Source organism: Neopsephotus bourkii, unplaced genomic scaffold (genome assembly GCF_033783945.1).
Source record: "Neopsephotus bourkii isolate Nb327-2 ecotype Australia unplaced genomic scaffold, CSIRO-AGI_Nbou_v1 NB_891, whole genome shotgun sequence".
In the NCBI taxonomy this organism is placed as follows: Eukaryota; Metazoa; Chordata; class Aves; order Psittaciformes; family Psittacidae; genus Neopsephotus; species Neopsephotus bourkii.
In genome coordinates this window covers 87,219-105,216 of record NW_026901385.1, presented here as the reverse complement: position 1 = coordinate 105,216, position 17,998 = coordinate 87,219, and the positions used below count along the sequence as shown (strand labels likewise).

Sequence of the window (17,998 nt, the reverse complement as noted above, 5' to 3'; positions counted from 1 at the left end):
ACAGAAAGCTCTATGTCCATATATACACTATTCTATCTCAGGAGACATGCATTTACACCAAGCACTATGCAGACGACACGTAGCAAGCATGGGACGAAGAAAAAGGGTTCACCTCAATAGCCAGACAATAGTGCTGAGTAAAGCAGCACTGAAGACAACCTCAAGTCAGGAGAAGAGCAGCAGACAACATGCTGACAATTACAAGGACTAGAGAAAATGTAAAGTAGAAGGGAGCACTTGGACCAGCGACTTGCCGAGGTAATAAAGAGCTTTAAATATCTGTTACCCATTCCCAGACACTGAAACCTCTCTCCCACAGAAGAGGGGTGAAAAAACAATCAAGCTAAAAGGTAAGAGCCAGATGGCAAAGTGCAGCTGTTTAATTCACCCACTATCCTGGGAAGCTTCAAACCTGGGTCACTCCATGACTCAGAGCTCCAGCACACAGCACTGGTTAGGTGCAGTCACACAGGATTTGCCCTTTTGGTTTCTGCCTCTTTGGCCAAAACTCCAATTTTAAAGGGCAACTGTACAAACAGGACATAGGAGTATTTATATTCCTCTCCAAACACCAGCACAAGCAGCAGGGGTCTGGTGGGTGATTTATGAGGTGGGAATGCTGCTTTGAACTCTATGTTAGATGGGGGTTGTCTTTCAGGAGTGGAGAGGAACATACGACGGCTGTCTCCTCTGAAGAGCTCTCGCAGTGGCTTTTACCCATGTGGGCACAGCTGCTAGGTACTCACACTGAAGGTCTCTCCTTCCCTTCTCTCGCTCACTCACATACAAAGTCAACACACCAGAGAAGGCCATTTTTGTTTTATTTATTTCCCAGAAGAGCTCTTCCTTGCACGTTGCAGACACGATACAAAACAAGCAACAGAACTTTGTTTCATGTACAGAAACAGTTTGTTGGAGTATAAAGAGTTACTGGTGATCGTTACTGAAGAATGTTGGCTTATTCCAGGGGCACTTCAAGTATTCCTGAGGAATAATCATTGATTTCTCCTTCCTTCCCACTGGGATAGTCTTAGTCATTAGTCACTGTTCCTGTAAAGCAAGAAGGCTTACATTATTAAAAAGCCATTTGGGTTCCTTACATGGAAGGTGCTGCTCGATGTAAAGCAAGCCACTTGGCTCCAAAACGTTTCCAGAAGGTAGGCTAACATTTTCATCCTTCACTAGACTGAGAAGTTGAGCATGGAGAAGTTAAGCAGCTATTTTCATGCCAGAAGCATGTTTTCATGCACATAACTCCCTATTCTGATCAAATGGATACTTCAAGAAACCCCAACATTATTGTTCAAGGTAACTATTCACAGACTGAATAGAAACCAGAGAGAAATCAAAGCTGCAAAGGGCAGGAGGAAAGGCTTCATTTGCCAGACTGTATTCTTGCACATCAATGTAACCCACACTGCACCAAAGCACGGGCTTGTGGATTTGGGGTGATAAATAATACATGCTAAATAACCTGAAAAACATGATACTTCCCATTCTGCAAGGAAATCAAGGCCTTGTAATTCTCAGCTTCCAAATAATTGCTAGAGGTTGATTCTAAATTCAGCTGAAATCACAGTGGAATCCACTTGAGCAAATTACTTAAAAAGCCCTTAGAATCTTATGCCCACAAACGAAGACTTGTCTGCATTTAAGGAGTCTCTTGGTCTAGATGAATGGCTCTTGCATTGGTGAGTTTCATAATCAAATTACTAACCCCAAGGATGGGCAACATGATTATCCAAGTTACAGTTACAACAGCTCCAAAGTCACTCTGTAATCTCCTGACTGGTATCCTGAAGGTCCCCTCTTCTCTCTCATTCTCACTTTGGATTCTGAATTAAGAACTTGAGCCTGAAGAATTAAGAATCCAGACTGAATAAAGCCCCAAGTAACCTGGCCCGACCTCAGAGCTGACCCTGCCTTGAGGTCAGAGTAGACGACCTCCTTGAAGTCCTTTCCAAGCTGAGTGATCCTATGAACTTGACAGGCTCAGAAAACCAGAAACAATTTGGTTCAAGTTAATCCATGTGACATTTCTCTCTCAATAACAGAGTTTCTTGCAGAATCTCACACTGTGACAAATTAACATTTAAGCAGGACTCCATTTTGTAAAGGAAGTTCTACGGAGTTCAGTTATAACTGTATTTTCTAAGAAAAAAAACAGATGAGTGATAATGCAACAATATTTTCCATGTTCCTAACCAACAGAAATGAAATAATTTTGTTATAATAACCCCAGAGCCATTATCCATGACACGACATTTTGGAGAGGATTAACAGCATTAACCATTAGATGGTTTCATCCACGACTTCCCTCTCTGTGTGTTCAGCCTCTCTGTGCCAGAGAAAGCCAGCGGAGACAGTGCACTGGAAACTATTTGTCTACTCCTGTGCCATGCAGGCAGCTGTGCTGCTTCTCTGAAGTGCACTTTCAATTACCTCATGCTTCAAAGGACCACCCTTGCTCCAGCACACAGCTTAGTCCTTAATCCAAACAAAATCCCTTACTGAGCTGACCCCAAAGTCAGTTTTCTGTTGCTCAACATCCCTAGTAACAAGCATCCTTGAATGAATAATGCTTGCAGGGCATTTACCATTCACAGGAAGCCACAGACAAGTCATTCCAGCGTCTTTCTGGAGATGTGAATTGGAGGCATACCCTCAGGATAGTGTGGAAAGCTAACACATTTTAATGTTAGCAGATCTGGCCAGCAGAGTGCTGCACATGATTTCCCTTCTGGGCTGGAGCTGCAGTGTTGTAGCTGCTGCATCTAAGTCATTGTTTCTCTATACTGCTGTCTAAAATATTTTATCCTGAAGGTGGACAAGAATCTTGTTACCACTTCCCTTCTTAACAGCTGAATGTCATAAGCGAGTATGTCTGGTAGGGCTGCAGAGGGCTGGCAAAAGCTCATTTGACAGTAAATCTGAGGGGGACTGAACTCAATTTCCAGCTGCAGATGCATGAGGAAGAAGGGGAACACCACATTCAGGATTCTTTCATCAGGCAGATGAGCACTTTATGCACTTCTGTGTACTTGCCATGAGAAGCTCCTGGCAGAACATTTACCTCAGTACCTTCTGGAGTGCTAAAGTGACTGCAAATGTGTCTTAGTGGATGCTTCTGCAGTGCTATTGCTGAAGTGCTATCACTGAAGTGCTTTCATCAGTCTATGGCTTTGTGAATCCAAAACATTCACACCTTTTTTTTCCCCTCAGACACCACCATGATGAATTACCATAAAAACAGCCCCAACTTTTACATGTGAAGAAGTAATAGCAATATGAATGGAGTCAGAATGTGGGCTTAGTGCACTGCAGGCAGTTTGGGAGTGAACAAATGGTTCCTGCTCATTAATCTAGTTTTAAGTACTTTCTCTTGGCATGGTCTGTGACAAAACTAAACTCATCTAAATGATTCTCTTCCAACTTACTACTTACTACTGTAAGTAGTATACAGTAGTATACTGTATACAGTAGTATACACAGTAGTATACAGTATACAGTTTCTTCAGACTAATTATTAGATTCCAGCCAAACAAGACACAAAACTTACACAAGATTATTATTTTCATGTTGAAAAACTCCAAAAACCCCAACCAAAAAAATAAACCCACCAACCCACTCTCAAAAGATTCCAGGTCTGCTTCCACAGGCAGATCTACCTGACATAACTTTCAGTTTCTTCCTAGCTCATCTCTTTCTAAGTAAGAAGACAAAAATCTTACCATTAGTTTAGTTTTTCAGCTTTCTTGTTGTTATTAGAGTTGTTTTCAGGTTGTGGGCAAACCCACATGCAGGGTCTGTTAAACTAAGCCTATGTATTCAGCCCAGTAAGTTTAGTGCTAAACACACCAGATATTAAACATTACTAAAGAGAGGGGAACTGCCCAGATTTGGCAACACAAGCTTTTCCTTCCTAGTGCTCTTTTGTGAAAGGCAGAGTAATGTCTATTTAAATAGTGTCTAAATGTAACATTCTAAATTAAAACAGTTACTAACTAATAGTAACTAGTACTGATACTTACTTTTACAAATTTACCATGGAGAAGATATGGAGACTGGAAGTCATGTTGACAATTGGAATAAGCCATTCCTAACCCCATCCCTGACCCAAAAGCGATAGGCCATGTCCTTCCTGTGGGGGAAGGCAAGCAAAAAGAAAAAGTCCAAGTCAAGAAAAGCTGTTTATTTCACATGACAGTGACAGAATTGTTAAATAAGCACCAAGAAAGAATATATCACTGGGAAGAGGCATATTAGGCATTTTCAAGTTCTAAAATCAGCTAATACCCTGAGTACTTCAAAACAACAAAAGTAACAGTAAGACATCACATTGAGAATTCAATGGATTCTAATGAATCTCTCAATCCAAGATATTTCTGTAAACTATTCTCTTACCAAAGCATAACGAAAGAGGAATTTAGATCAGTTTTAAAACCCTGGCAAGCCTGGCATAAACTGATGTCTAGACACATGGCTCCAGTCACTTGGCTCAGGGTTTCCTGCAATTCCAGCATTTGAGCTGAGCACAGTAGGAGCTTAGAGAGGTGCCTCATGGAACAACCTTGTTACACAACAGTTAACACAGTACGTAACTCCATGTCAACTCAAAAGACATAACCAATAATAAATTGGTTTAGCATGCTGATTTTTACATGCCTCAAAGATGTATTGGTTTTCAGCTGCACCTACAAGAGAAAGTAGGGAACCAGGCAGTAAAATTCCTGCAGTATACTTACTTTTGAAGAAGATGACTGAGAAAACAATTCCTAATCCAAACCCAGCACCTGTAAGAACAAACACAGTGAGTGAGAACTAAGATATAATGCAAAGTAAAGGCAAAGTGATTTAGTTCTTTACAGGAATTCTTTGTTCCAGCTCAGGAAGAACAGACTACCTGTAGTTCAGCACCAAACAGAAATGTTCCTAAATAGCAATACTAATTATTGTTTTCTTAAGTAACTGTAAGCAGCTAATTCAGATTAGCATCCCAACATAGACCATTATCAGAGAGATTCAGGCACCAAACCAGACTCATCCCAGGGAAAGTTACTGAATTTCTGTCACCATCTACAATGTGGAATTAAGATTTATTTGGCTCATTCTCAGCAAATGAGAAACACTTAAATGAAAACTTATTGTGTCCTTGAGCTTTAGATTTTGCAGATGGATATCTTATTGTATTTCGGTTATCTCACTACTTTAACTGCTTCAATGTGTGTCCTGAGGGCAGTAAAACTTTGATGCTTTGTGTTACCCTATACCTTACAAAAGAAAGCTCCAGGCTGCTTATCTTTCACATCCACAACATTCATTATGGAGCATATTTAAACACACTAGGAATGAATGACTTCTCACATCCTTAAGACTATATATAGAAATAACTGCAGCAGCTGAAAAAAAAAGGAAAGGAAAACCATCCAGCACCATTAAAAAACTCAGCTGGTGTACCTAAAACTGACTTTTGCTTTGCTTGGAAGGTGAGCTGATGATTTGTTGCAAGAAGTCAGGCAAGTCTGCAAAACTCCCCTCACAGCCCAATAAATAGAACAGGGAAAACTTGGAGGTCAGTGGCTAAATTCTACCTTTAATTCTATCCACTAAAGACAAGAAATTGAGATAAGGGACAGAAGTACATAAGTTTAACAAAAGAAAAGGAAATAAATCAGTCATGCTCATGAAAAAGATACCCAGGAGTTTCAGGTTTGCAGCAAACACATCCTGTTATGGGCTTCAATTCTCCCCCTTCACTACAAGAAATCTCACTGAAGTATAAAAAGTTTAATTAAAGATATATTATCTTTTTCATATATTCCTAGAAGCACGGGGTCCTTATTTCAGCTCCTGTTGAACACATTACCAAGTGGGATGTGGCCAGAAAAATGCCAAAGAATCCTATACCCTCTTGGCACACAGGACTAGGTCTTTTTTCCTATGTTTCCTTCTATTCCTTAAACTTTTTTTCCTTGCAAGAAGCACATTAACTGCAGCTTGAAATGAAACAACACTTCCTGCATTATTAGTATGTTAAGTTAGTACCCCATGTTTGTCATTGATTATAAAACCATGACTACTACACCAGAGGTGACAAGAGATGATCAGAACAAAACACCTTACATTTACTCTCCTGTTAGGACTCACTATCTGCGTTTACTGAGAGCTGGGAAACCAAGCTGCTTTTGAAAACTCTCTTCATTTTCATACAACTTTTTGAGTGTGACAGAGGTAACTACTCTACCAGGTCATTACAACTCTGGAGTAGGCTTACAAAACACGCAAGTGCAGGGGAGAACTTTGCCTGCCAAGTGGTCCTGACACAACTCCCCCAGCCACCTCAGAAACAGAAGGTCAGGTTTTAGCTCTAATCATTTGCACAGCTAAGGGGAAGTCTCAGCTCCTCAGATGTCTGGTTGGAGCTTCAGACTTTTTCTGCATTTCAGGCAGAGATACACCACTTGAAGCATCTCACATGTGCAGCTAACTACTCACACTGTATCACTGACCGGCATTTAGATGTGGACTGGAAGAAACATCATTGCTACAAGCTGGTTCCTCCCCGTGTAGAGCCTTCCTTCAGTACCTTTGCTAGAATACAGCTGTGTTGGCTCTCATAGAATGTTTATGCTATTAAGGATAATGACTATCTTCAAGAATTCATCTAAATGACAACTGTTTGGCCCTCTGACCCAGCTCCCTCTGCCAGTCTTCTGTAATACAGAGTCTGCTGCCTTTTGGGTTTGGGCTGTTGCACTGTAGGTCTGAAAAGGACTTTGTGGAAGTAATTTCTGTTCAGACAGCACTAAGCATTGTTTGAAGTGCCCAGTTCAGAAGGTCTGCCATGTAATGGCGATACTGGTCCTAGGAAAAAATCCCCTCTGCCAAGCCAAACAGTTTAGCTAATCAATAAGAAATGATTTACAGGATGACAAATCCTGCATCATCTCCATGCACAGCCCAGCAGTTTCTAATGTCACCACATTTTCCACATTCCCAGTCAAACCCACATTCTTTTTACCAGCCTGATGGTAAACTGCTTACTTTCTTGCCTTCAAAAAAAGCCGCACTAAGGAAGCTCTAAGTTAATACAGTTTCTTTCCAACTGCTTCCAGAAATAGGCATTATCTTAAACTCTTTTCACCTCCTTCAAATGCTCTCTCCCATTACAGCTCCATCTGTAAGGGCTCCACACAGATGCCATCAATGTTGCTTCCTGTTGGCTGAGGGGGAAGCTACAGGATACTCTTAAAGGTGATAGATTTATTCTCTTTGCCAACTGCAATTCAGCCTGAGCCTAAACCAAAACCTAGAACTTGTCCCACACCAATACCCAACACCACTGCAAAGCAGCTGTGGTCCAACATGACTGAGTTAGGAAAACCCATTCTGTCTTCCCTAAGAAAGCTTTTCTTGGAACCAATGAAGCTGAAGGGATTCTTCTTGCAATTTAGAGGCTATCTCTGCACCCTGTCCCAGTATGAAGAGGAGCATGGAAGCTGACTGATGGTACATATCCAGGGCTTTGCTTTAAATAATTAAATGCTACAGAGCAAGAAGAATCTGCCAGATGAGGGGTTTTTGTTTCTGAACAAGGCAACTTGATAAACAAAGCCACAAACATACTGTAGCTTCCCTCAGTTTTGCTCATTCCTTTTCTTCCTGAGGAACAGGCTACAGTCTGTGCTGCAAACTGTTGTGGATCGTAATACCCAACCAAGAAATGCACCGCTGTGCCCCCTCACACCAGCCAGTGCATACACAGCATTTGATCTTTTAGTTTTAATGTTTAGGCATTGGGTTTACCTAAAAACCAGAAGTTACATATATCTTCGTAGCCTGTCTGGTTAAGAGCCCATTTCTGTGGATACTTTGTCACTCATCTTCCTTCCACTAGAAAGTATTTGTGGTTATGTGGTCATTTCCTGTGTGTCTCCAGGACCAGGAGGGAGCTAAAACCATCTCATTTTGGAAGCAGAATGAGGCATTTCACTTTAATTCTATATAAAGTTACACCAGAGATAAACAATGGCAGAGCTGTTGATGGCTTTTACAGGTTTAAGTTCTCACATGCTCAATTTCCTTTATAAGAGGCAACATGTTGCTTCAAAGAGCCTCCCACCTGAGCAGGGGACACTCAGTCTGCAGCTGTTTCTACTAAGGATCAGCACCTCTAGGCCAGGCTTTAACTTCAGAACAATAAAACATGAAAGGTTTATCTTACAATAAAAACAAACGAACATAGAGAAGCAAAGGGCTTGATCCATGCAGGGCACATTTCTTTTTGCATGAGAGACTCTTTGGAGAAAAAGGCCACAGGAAAGAGTACAACTCATTTTTCACCTCCTCTGACAGTTTAAAATGTTTAACTAGAAAAACAGCCTCTTCCACCCCACATCTATCACCTCAGCTTCAACTCAGTGTCAACAGGGGACAGGATGGCTCCATGGCCATCTTACTCCTGCTCTCCAGTAAGTGTCCCTGCTGTGTAGACCAGCACAGCCACATGGAATGGGGATTAGGCACTAAGCCCAGTCTCCAAAACTTCTTCATTCCTGGCTTATACACCTTCCAAGAAAAATGTCACAGTACCTCAGATCAATCCAGCCCAGAGAGAACACATGCCACAGACCCAACAGGACACCACCAAAGTGTCTCAGAGAGAAACACAAATCTTCGAGTCAGGCTCCTGTCCCCAAGAACATCTGGGAAAAGCTTCTTCTATAAATTTAATTAACAGGCCCCCTAACAGTGCTACTACACGGTTCCTTCCTAGGCTACCCAAGCAGCTACAGGCTGAAGCAGCTAGTGAGGCTGCCACACCTAGAAACACAGAATTGAGCAGGTTGGAAAAGACCTTCAAGTGAAGTCCAACCTTTACCCCAGCACTGCCAAGGCCACCACTAACCCATGGCACTGAGGACCTTGTCTACACTGTGTGTGAACACCTGCAGGGACAGTGACTCCATCACTGCCCTGGGCAGCCTGTTCCAAAGCCTGAGCATGCTCTGGGGAAGAAATTATTCCTGGTCTCCATTTAAACCTCCCCTGGGGCAGCTTGAAGCCATTTCCTCTTGTCCTGTCACTTGTTCCTTGGGAGAAGAGACTGGCCCCCCCTCACTACAACCTCCTGTCAGGTAGTTGCAGAGAGTAAGAAGCGAGGATTTGGTAAACTTCTTTATCCCACATAATAAGTAACAATATTCTCAAGTAAAAAGAATTTATTTTCTTTTTTTTTCAGTATAGTAACTGCCCTGGACAGTTGTATTGAGCCATAAGGTCCCCCGAGCCTTCTCTTCTCCAGATTAAAGAATCTTACACTTTTCTTCAACAGCTTGAAACTTAAAATAGAAGGATTAAAATAGAAGGATTCAAATGTGCTCATTGACATCTGGCTGTTACTGTGGTGTTGCTGTTACTATAGCACTGGAAGTTTTTCAATTACTTAATCTGATGATAAAAAAAAACCTCTTCTTTTCCTCTGCCATTCCTTACACACCAGTACAAAACAGAGCTGCAGCCTCCTCCCCTTCACATTCTCTTATTTGACAAGTCAAAGAGAGGTATATTACTGAACTAAAATGAAGAAAGAGCTCCTGGAAGATTGTGTCTTGTTCTAAGAAAACAGCAACTACCCTGTACAGACAAGACTCTCTAAAATAGGTCATGGACTTGCCCCAACAGAGATTTCTTCCCAGCTGAGAGCTTCCATTAGGATCAGGAAAACGTGTCAATCCCTGTTAGTTTCTCTCTGGAGACAGTGACAACAATAGCTCCAAGGTCCAAGAGCAGATCTCACCCATGCACCTGATCCACTGAAAGTTTCAAATGAGTATCAGCTCAGTCCAGCACTAAAATTTGCTTTAGGTAAGGCAACATCCACAATAAGTCAGGATCTTCAAAACAAAGAAGGCAAGCAGTGTCCCATCCTTCGCTCTCCAATCCCACTCTGTCAAGATACATGGGTATGTGTTTCGCAAACACAGGGAGCAGACCCTTCTTCATGCACTGGTCAGAAACCTGAGACCATTAAGTATCCAAATACCTTTATAATATAAAGATCCTGACATGCTTCCAAGAGCTGCCTTCCACCCTTAAGCACTGCTGCAGGTCACCCACCACCCAGAGGCTAAACTGAGATAGGTATCAGCACTTTCACAGATGGAAATATCCCTATTAGCACCTCCAAGCAATCACAGTTGTAGTCCTGTAGTGGACCAGGAACTTCCCATCCTCACACCAGTGAATGAGCTGGTGAGAACAGAGCATTTCCTCTTTCCTTAAAGAGGGGAAGGGGAAAAGAGTGGAAGCTACTCTGAACAGACTGTGCAACAAAGGATCTTGCACCAAGCTTTTAGACAAAATCCGGGTAGCACTTGCTTTAGAAGCACGTATATAAGAAATCAGCAAGATGCTTATTACATGGAAAATACACCTCTGACAGAAACCTTTACCTTGTCTTACTGTAAGAAAATATTGCATTAATGCAAACAACAGCATTGCTAAAAAGAAAAGTTTAGCTGGAGTAAACATATTCACATGCAAGGCTTCTGCAAGCCTAGCTCTGAGAGCTGGCAACCACCCTTCTTCACACCCATCCAGTGTAGGTTGACCAGTACTGACGTCTACTGGCCCAGTGAAGAAAGAGGCAGTTTGGAGTAAGAAGCCGCACATTGGCACCTCACTAGCAGAATGGCTACAGAAATCAGCCTCTGATCCTTCTCAAATCTCTCACTATTTGATTTGTTATCATCAAGGATGTGCCAACAGCCCTGGAAGGATTTTCCCAGAGAACTCTGACTTAACAAAGAATTGTTTCCACCTGCTGCTATCAAGGACCAAACAAGTGGTTTAGGACATTACTTCAGAGTCCCCTTTCCCTGGACCATGTCACTGCATGCCAAGAAGGCCCAGGTGACACCTTATCAATGCACTAGTGCAGAGAAGGAGGAAGCAGTGCACCTTGGATTCATTCACAGCACAGGAGATCTTACATAGGCTGTAAGTGTTATAAATGGCCGTACCATCAGGTGGATACCACAGATCTCTCAGGTGTTACAGCACACCATAAGTGTTGCCGAGAGCAGCCTGAAGCAAGGGTTCAGTAAGGCTTCCCCCAGTGTTGCTCACAGTGCGCAAGGGCACACATAAGCAGGGCAGAGCTCTCTGACTCCATGGATCAGTCAGCCCAGAGAACAGCAGGATGCAATGCAGTCAACAGAAGAGAGGCCTGGATTCCTAAAGATTCCCTATCTTTTTCCTCCAAAATAAGGTAATAAGCCCCCAATGTGTAGCCAGTCATTGCACTCAGAAGTCTGCAAACAACATAACTAAATACTGCTCCTGGATTTTGACTAAATGCCTGTTCTCAGAACAGCATTTAGCCACCTCTTCCAAATCAAACATCATCTTGTTGGCTGCATTGCCTCCCCACACAGGCTGAGCCATAAACAGTTAATATTTACACTACTTGGGCTGCTGCAAGATCAAACTAGTACGACTGGATCTTAGGATTGGATCTTCTCCTGTACAAGAGAGGAAAATAACTTGAGGTTACAAACATCACAATGCAGTTGTGTGTTCACATAATAGCTGTGTTCTCCATTATTAGAAAGAAAATCCCTAATGAAGAACACGCTCTTTTGACCTGGTTGGTAAGACTGAACAGCCACATTACTATCACCAAGCAAAAATACTCCCCAAATCACTTCAAACCAAGAATTTCAGGATTTCTGTATATTTAGAGAAAGTCTAATCCAGTTTTCAGGAAGTATAATCAAGCTTTATCATTACATAGACTGACTTGATCCTATTCATAACCATGGGAAGGATTATTTAAAAATACTGACAGTGCAATCCATACAATGGTTCCTTCTGAAACAGTCAATCTGTGGAATGAACCAAACAATACAGTAACACCACTGTTATTAACAGAAGCAGCCACTGAAGCAGCCCAGATGATGAAACTTGAAGAAATCCTGTAGCAGTTTGCAGGAGAGCTGAAAGTGCCCTTTCCTCTTACAAAATTCCTATTAAATGGAAATTAGAAGTGTTTTCTTTTCAGATGTCAAAACAGAGGATTACAGGAAAATGAACATCCCTACACTGGGTTATTTACAAGCTTCCAGGCTGGATTTTAGTCAGTCACAGACATCAAAACATTTCACTGCTGAAACAGAAAAAAAGAACAAATAACTTCAGCTCAACAACTTAACACACAAGGCAAGAAGCGAACAGTTTCCCTGGGATTACCTTTCAATGTCAGGTAAATTAGCATTCAACTCACTACTACAGTTTCTAAACAAACAAACACACACAGGCACACAAAGCTCCCTCCCCTTACACATCCACAGTTTATTATAGAATCCCAGACTGGTTTGTGTTGGAAGGGACCTTAAAGCTCATCCAGCTTCAACCCCTGCCACAGGCAGGGACCCCTTCCACTAGAGCAGTTTGCTCCAAGCCCCTGTGTCCAACCTGGCCTTGAACACTGCCAGGGATGGGGCAGCCACAGCTTCTCTGGGCACCCTGTGCCAGTGCCTCAGCACCCTCACAGGGAAGAGCTTCTGCCTTATCTCCAACCTGAACTTCCCCTGTTTCAGTTTGAACCCATCACCCCTTGTCCTATTGCTCCAGTCCCTGATGAAGAGTCCCTCTCCAGCATCCTTGTAGCCTCCTTCAGACACTGGAAGCTGCTCTGAGGTCTCCACACAGCTTCTCTTCTCCAGGCTGAACAGCCCCAGTGTTCTCAGCCTGTCTTCAAACGGGAGGTGCTGCAGCCTGTGATCAACCTCATGGCCTCCTCTGGACTTGCTCCAGCAGCTCCATGTCCTTCTTGTGTTGGGGACAGCAGCACTGCACACAGTGTTGCAAGTGGAGTGTCACAAGAGCAGAGTAGAGGGGCAGGATCATTTCCCTTGACCTGCTGCTCGTGCTCTGGGGATGCAGTCCTGCAAACAGTGGGGTTCTGGGCTCAAGTGCACACTGAAGAGGGGTCTTACTCAGTTTCCCAGTGACCAACATTCCCACATCCTTCTCCTCAGGCTTCTCCTCCCCACCCGTAGCTGTGCCTAGGATTGCCACAACCCAGGTGCAGGACCTTGCACTTTGCTTTGCTGAATTTCATGAGGTTGGCATTGGCCACCTCTCAAGCATGTCCAGGTCCCTTTGGATGACATCCCTTCCCTCCAGCATGTCAATAGCACCACTACTGCCTCCCTGTTTACTGGAAACAGCATATAACAATGGTTTGTCCAAAAGCATAGCCTTGCAGAGAAAAACCAACTCTGCCAGTCCCTCATGACTAACAGTCTTTCCAAAGAAACAGTCATGAAAGACCAGTAAGTTAAACAAACAAAACCTTTAGCCAGGGTTTGGAGCTGGTAGGATGGAAGAAGACCACAACACTATTTACTTCCTATTCCTCCACTACAAAGCTCATCTAATAAAGGGAAATAAATGGTTGTGAAGGTTGGAAAAGACACAGGAGCTTATAAAGCTTTGCAAGCTGGGAAGAAAAAGAAAGCCACTACGCTTAGATTCTCCTTCCCCACACATAAACGAGCAACTTTTCTGATGAGTAAGAAAAACCCTATCAGGAAGAAAAGACGGAACAGAAAGTTAAATTATTTAAATGAAAGGGAAATAGGGGGAAAGAAAGGGAAGGGGAACAAAATACCTAACCCCATCCTCATCATACAAAACCAAATAAACATCAACCCTAGCAAAAGAGAGGTGAGCACATAAACTCCACGGAACAATGTTTCAGTGTTTTCTGTGGGCTTACAGCACTTTATTCTTTGAACTGAAATACCATCTTACCAACGCCTGACAACACATTCTGTTTTAAACTAACAGGAAAAAGAGGTTTAATACCAAATTACAACATGGATACAGGTAGCGCTCAAGAGGTCAAAAATAATACAGCATTTCAAAAGATGTATTACAAGATAAATATGTAGTTTGGACATTTTAGTGGCAGAAGATCAAGTTTCTCCTGGGAGCTCCATCTCCAACTAAAACAGCAGAGCATAACTACAAACACACCGGCTTACCAAAGGGTAGTGGTAAGCCAGACAGACTCACACAATATAGGACAGGCTGCAAAGCCACCAGTTAGTCTTTAAACAACATACTAGGGGGCTAATAAAGTCATCCTGGATAGCCACTACTTCCCCTTCTCACTCTCCTGTTTCCCATGTACCTCCAACCCTCAAATTAATCCACAGGAGTTACCTGTCTCTACAGTTCTCACTGGAGAACAGTCATGTGTGCAAGGCATCAGAAATTCAGTGTTTTCCCCTATTTACAGGGTCTGGAATGTGAAAACACAGGACTAATGACAATGTTTGTCTTTCCCCAGCTACTGCTGGAATGATCTCTCTGGTATTAGTGCTCAGGATGTAATGAACATACAGGAAGGAAACTGCAGCCACTAAAAGGAAGAGTCCTACAAACAGAATCATAGAATTAATGAGGTTGGAAAAGACCTTCAAGATCATCCAGTCCAACCTTTACCCCAGCACTGCCAAGGCCACCACTAACCCATGGCACTGAGGACCTTGTCTACACTGTGTGTGAACACCTGCAGGGACAGTGACTCCATCACTGCCCTGGGCAGCCTGTTCCAAAGCCTGAGCATGCTCTGGGGAAGAAATTATTCCTGGTCTCCATTTAAACCTCCCCTGGGGCAGCTTGAAGCCATTTCCTCTTGTCCTGTCACTTGTTCCTTGGGAGAAGAGACTGGCCCCCCCTCACTACAACCTCCTGTCAGGTAGTTGCAGAGAGTAAGAAGCGAGGATTTGGTAAACTTCTTTATCCCACATAATAAGTAACAATATTCTCAAGTAAAAAGAATTTATTTTCTTTTTTTTTCAGTATAGTAACTGCCCTGGACAGTTTATTAAAACTCCACAGAATTTGCAGTAGTATTACAAAAACAATCACCACAACCACACAGGTTTTTGAAGTTCCTGCAAACACTCACTTCCACCAAGACAGACTGAGAAAGTTGGTGTTGTAGGCATGCAATTAACAGTCTGTGTTAATTTGTTGGACTTCTATGTGTAGGACTTCTCCTTTTGGTGACTGCAGTTTCCTTCCTGTACGTTCATTACATCCTTCCTGAGTATTAACAGTAGAGAGATTGTTCCAGCCAATGTTTGTGTTAATGCAACTCACTTTGCAGTTAAAGGCCATCATCACCTTCAGTCACAAACTACTGGAGTATGAAGCAACTTTGAGGTTGTTTTGACTTCCAAAGTTTCTATAGAGTCATTTGTTGTTAATACAGCAGTGCAGGTCACCAGCACAGATGCTTCAGCTACCGGATCAATCGTAGAAGCACACAAAATAGAGGAATGCTTTCACACATGAAAAGAAATGTGTATCTGAGGCCATGGGGTTTAGTGCTAAAGAGCTGCAGCTCCTGATGGTTTGGGGCAATCTAATGAAAAACATTAATTTTATTGAGACCTTTACCCAATGCCATCCTGAAGCTCACACTGCGAATCTTGGTCTAAAGGAGTAGTTCAGAAAAGTCTAAGCATGTTTTCTTCTGCTGCTACTTTAGGATGGAAAACCTGAACAAGTTAAGAGGAAAGGCTTGCTCAAGAGACATGCTGCATTGAAATCAACCCTTCATCCACATCTTTCAGCCTGAGAAAGACTTCCCATGCACAGAATTCCTACATGTTCATGTACAGCTGCAGCAAGGAACAAGTTCTTGTTTATAATTTGGCATACTTAATATTTTATGATAAAGCAACCAGCACTACGGAAACATAAACAGATCTGGATGTGTTTGTCAGACAAACCTGAATAGAATTTCATAAGGCAAAACATTGCTCTGGAGCACTTGACACTTTTCAAAGGCCTGATATAAACAATGGAAGTTTCAGTTTACTTAAAACTATTAAACAGCTTTCCTAATGGAAAAGTATTAGGCAACTAAACCCCCTGAATTCCTCATCAGCTTTCAAGCATAAAGCCACTACAGCAACAAGAAATAAACATTCACATTTCTCAGATATAATTTATGGTCCTAAGAGAAACATCTGCACCAACATGGGACACATCCTTTTGTGTCAGATACTTCACTTGTTGCTCTGTACATTGCATTTAAAGATTTGCTTTAATATACACATTTCAGAAAGCCACAACCTCTGTCTAGTCGACTTGCCAGCCTGTCACATGAAAAGCACAACCACTCATAAAGCCCACAGTTCCAAGTGACATGCTCTGAAACGTTTGCTAGCACCACAGTGCTAACATTAGGAACAAATAAACAGGGAAGAAAACCAAGAGAACTGTTGCCCTACTTAAAGCAAACTATCACAACTGCTCCCCTACTTAAAGCACAACTCTCTGCAGGGTTGGGACACCGGACGGAAAGCTTCTCAATGTCAAACTCCGCACACTGTACTAAGCAACACATGCCAAAGCTATCAGCGTGTCACGCAGAGCATTGCTTTTAATAAACACAGCCCACCTCGTACGCTGAGTGATGTGAGCAGCTCTGCACAAGCAGGTTTTGAAAACCAAGCCGCCGTCACAGCGCAACTAAAGGCAGGCAAGGTCGCGGCCCTCATGGCCCCGGTGATGCCAACCCGGGGCCCATTCATTCAGCGCAGGAGGCATCCCTCTAGCCCCGGAGCTCAGCGCTGAGCGACATTACACACGGAAAACTCTCATCTTCAACAGAGGGAGCAACCAGAGGTCAACACGGACCCACAGCGACCGGACCGCCGGTAAGACAGGACAGGGTCGGGGGGGGAAGCAGGCGGGGCTGCCATGCGAGCGGACCCAGAGGGGGTCCGTCCCGCGGCCAAGGTCACCTTGCCAGGCCCGGGGCCGCCCTGCTCATCACCGTTGCACCGCTCCCCGCGGCAGCGCTGCCTTGCGCTGAGAGCGGAGCCGCAGGACAGGCCCCACTCCCGCCTGCCGCACCGAGGACAACGCCGGCCTAAGCTGGCCCCGGAGGGGCGGGAGAGCACCGGGCCTCACAGAGCCCGTCTCGGCCGCACCGTGGGGCCACACAGGCGGCAGCTCTCCAAAGCCCCCAGGCGCCCGGCGGGCCGCCACCGCTCCTCCCCGGGTCCTCCCCCTCCGCCCTGCCCTCCCCGCCCTTACCCAGCTTGACGGCGGAGTCCGCCAGACACCGGTCCCACTTCCTGCCCAGCTCACTCTCCGACGCCATCTTGCCCATCCCCTCCCACCTCAGGCCGTGCCCTCACCTCCTCCCCCGAGAAACTCTCGCGAGATCTACCAGCGCGGGGAAACGGCGCAACGCCAGATCTCGCGAGAACTGCCTGGGGCCGCCGTTGTCAAGGTTACCGGCGGGAGGGCGCGATGGAGGCAGCCATCAACCTTGGGCCCGGCCCAAAAGCCTGTTTTCCCCTTCCTGGGCTACATCTCTTCAACCACGGCTCCCGCTTGTCCTTGTTAAGCCTCATACACCTCAGCCTAAGGCAGGATACCCATCTTCAGACAGCCCCCTCTGGTTGACCAACTCCCCTCAGGGCTCTCACTTCACCCTTGGCAAGAGCCTACTTTTGGTCCCACTGGACATGCAACCCCCAAAATCCTGCACCTTTGCCTGTTGGCTTCACCTTATCTTTAGAGCCTGAAATGAGGTACAGGTATGTGAAAAATCAGCTGCTGCCAATCCCTACCCATCACCTCTCCAATAAAAGCAACCTGGGCCCAATACCTTTTTGTTTAGTTGTAAAAATAAGCAGCTGCTCCATGCAATAGGATGCTAATCTTAAAGTAAGGAGTAATGGGAAGGGTTCCTAATGGTTTATGGGTCTCTGGCACGTCCTGAAGTGTGCTACAGCATTGTAGAACCAGCAACGTAAGTGTGAATAGCTTCAAATGCACTGTAATGAGATTTGTGTTGCAAATGTTGTGTGGGCTTTTCTGGAAGTCATTCTCTAGAAACCTTGTGGAAAAAACAGAGGGTGTTTTTCAAGTACCAATGTCCCCATTTGTACTGGGT

At 43.9% G+C, this 17,998-nt stretch overlaps 1 protein-coding gene across 1 annotated transcript; it reads right to left on the bottom strand.

The window, feature by feature from the left end:
- Positions 1–808: 808 nt before the first annotated feature.
- MICOS10 (mitochondrial contact site and cristae organizing system subunit 10) lies at positions 809–17,243 on the bottom strand. Its single transcript, XM_061357361.1, has 4 exons — positions 17,131–17,243; positions 4,746–4,793; positions 4,032–4,141; positions 809–1,050 (listed from the first exon to the last, which is right to left on the bottom strand). Exons 1-4 carry the CDS (start codon positions 17,204–17,206, stop codon positions 1,042–1,044), a joined length of 243 nt encoding a protein of 80 aa, XP_061213345.1. The 5' UTR covers positions 17,207–17,243; the 3' UTR covers positions 809–1,041.
- Positions 17,244–17,998: the final 755 nt, after the last annotated feature.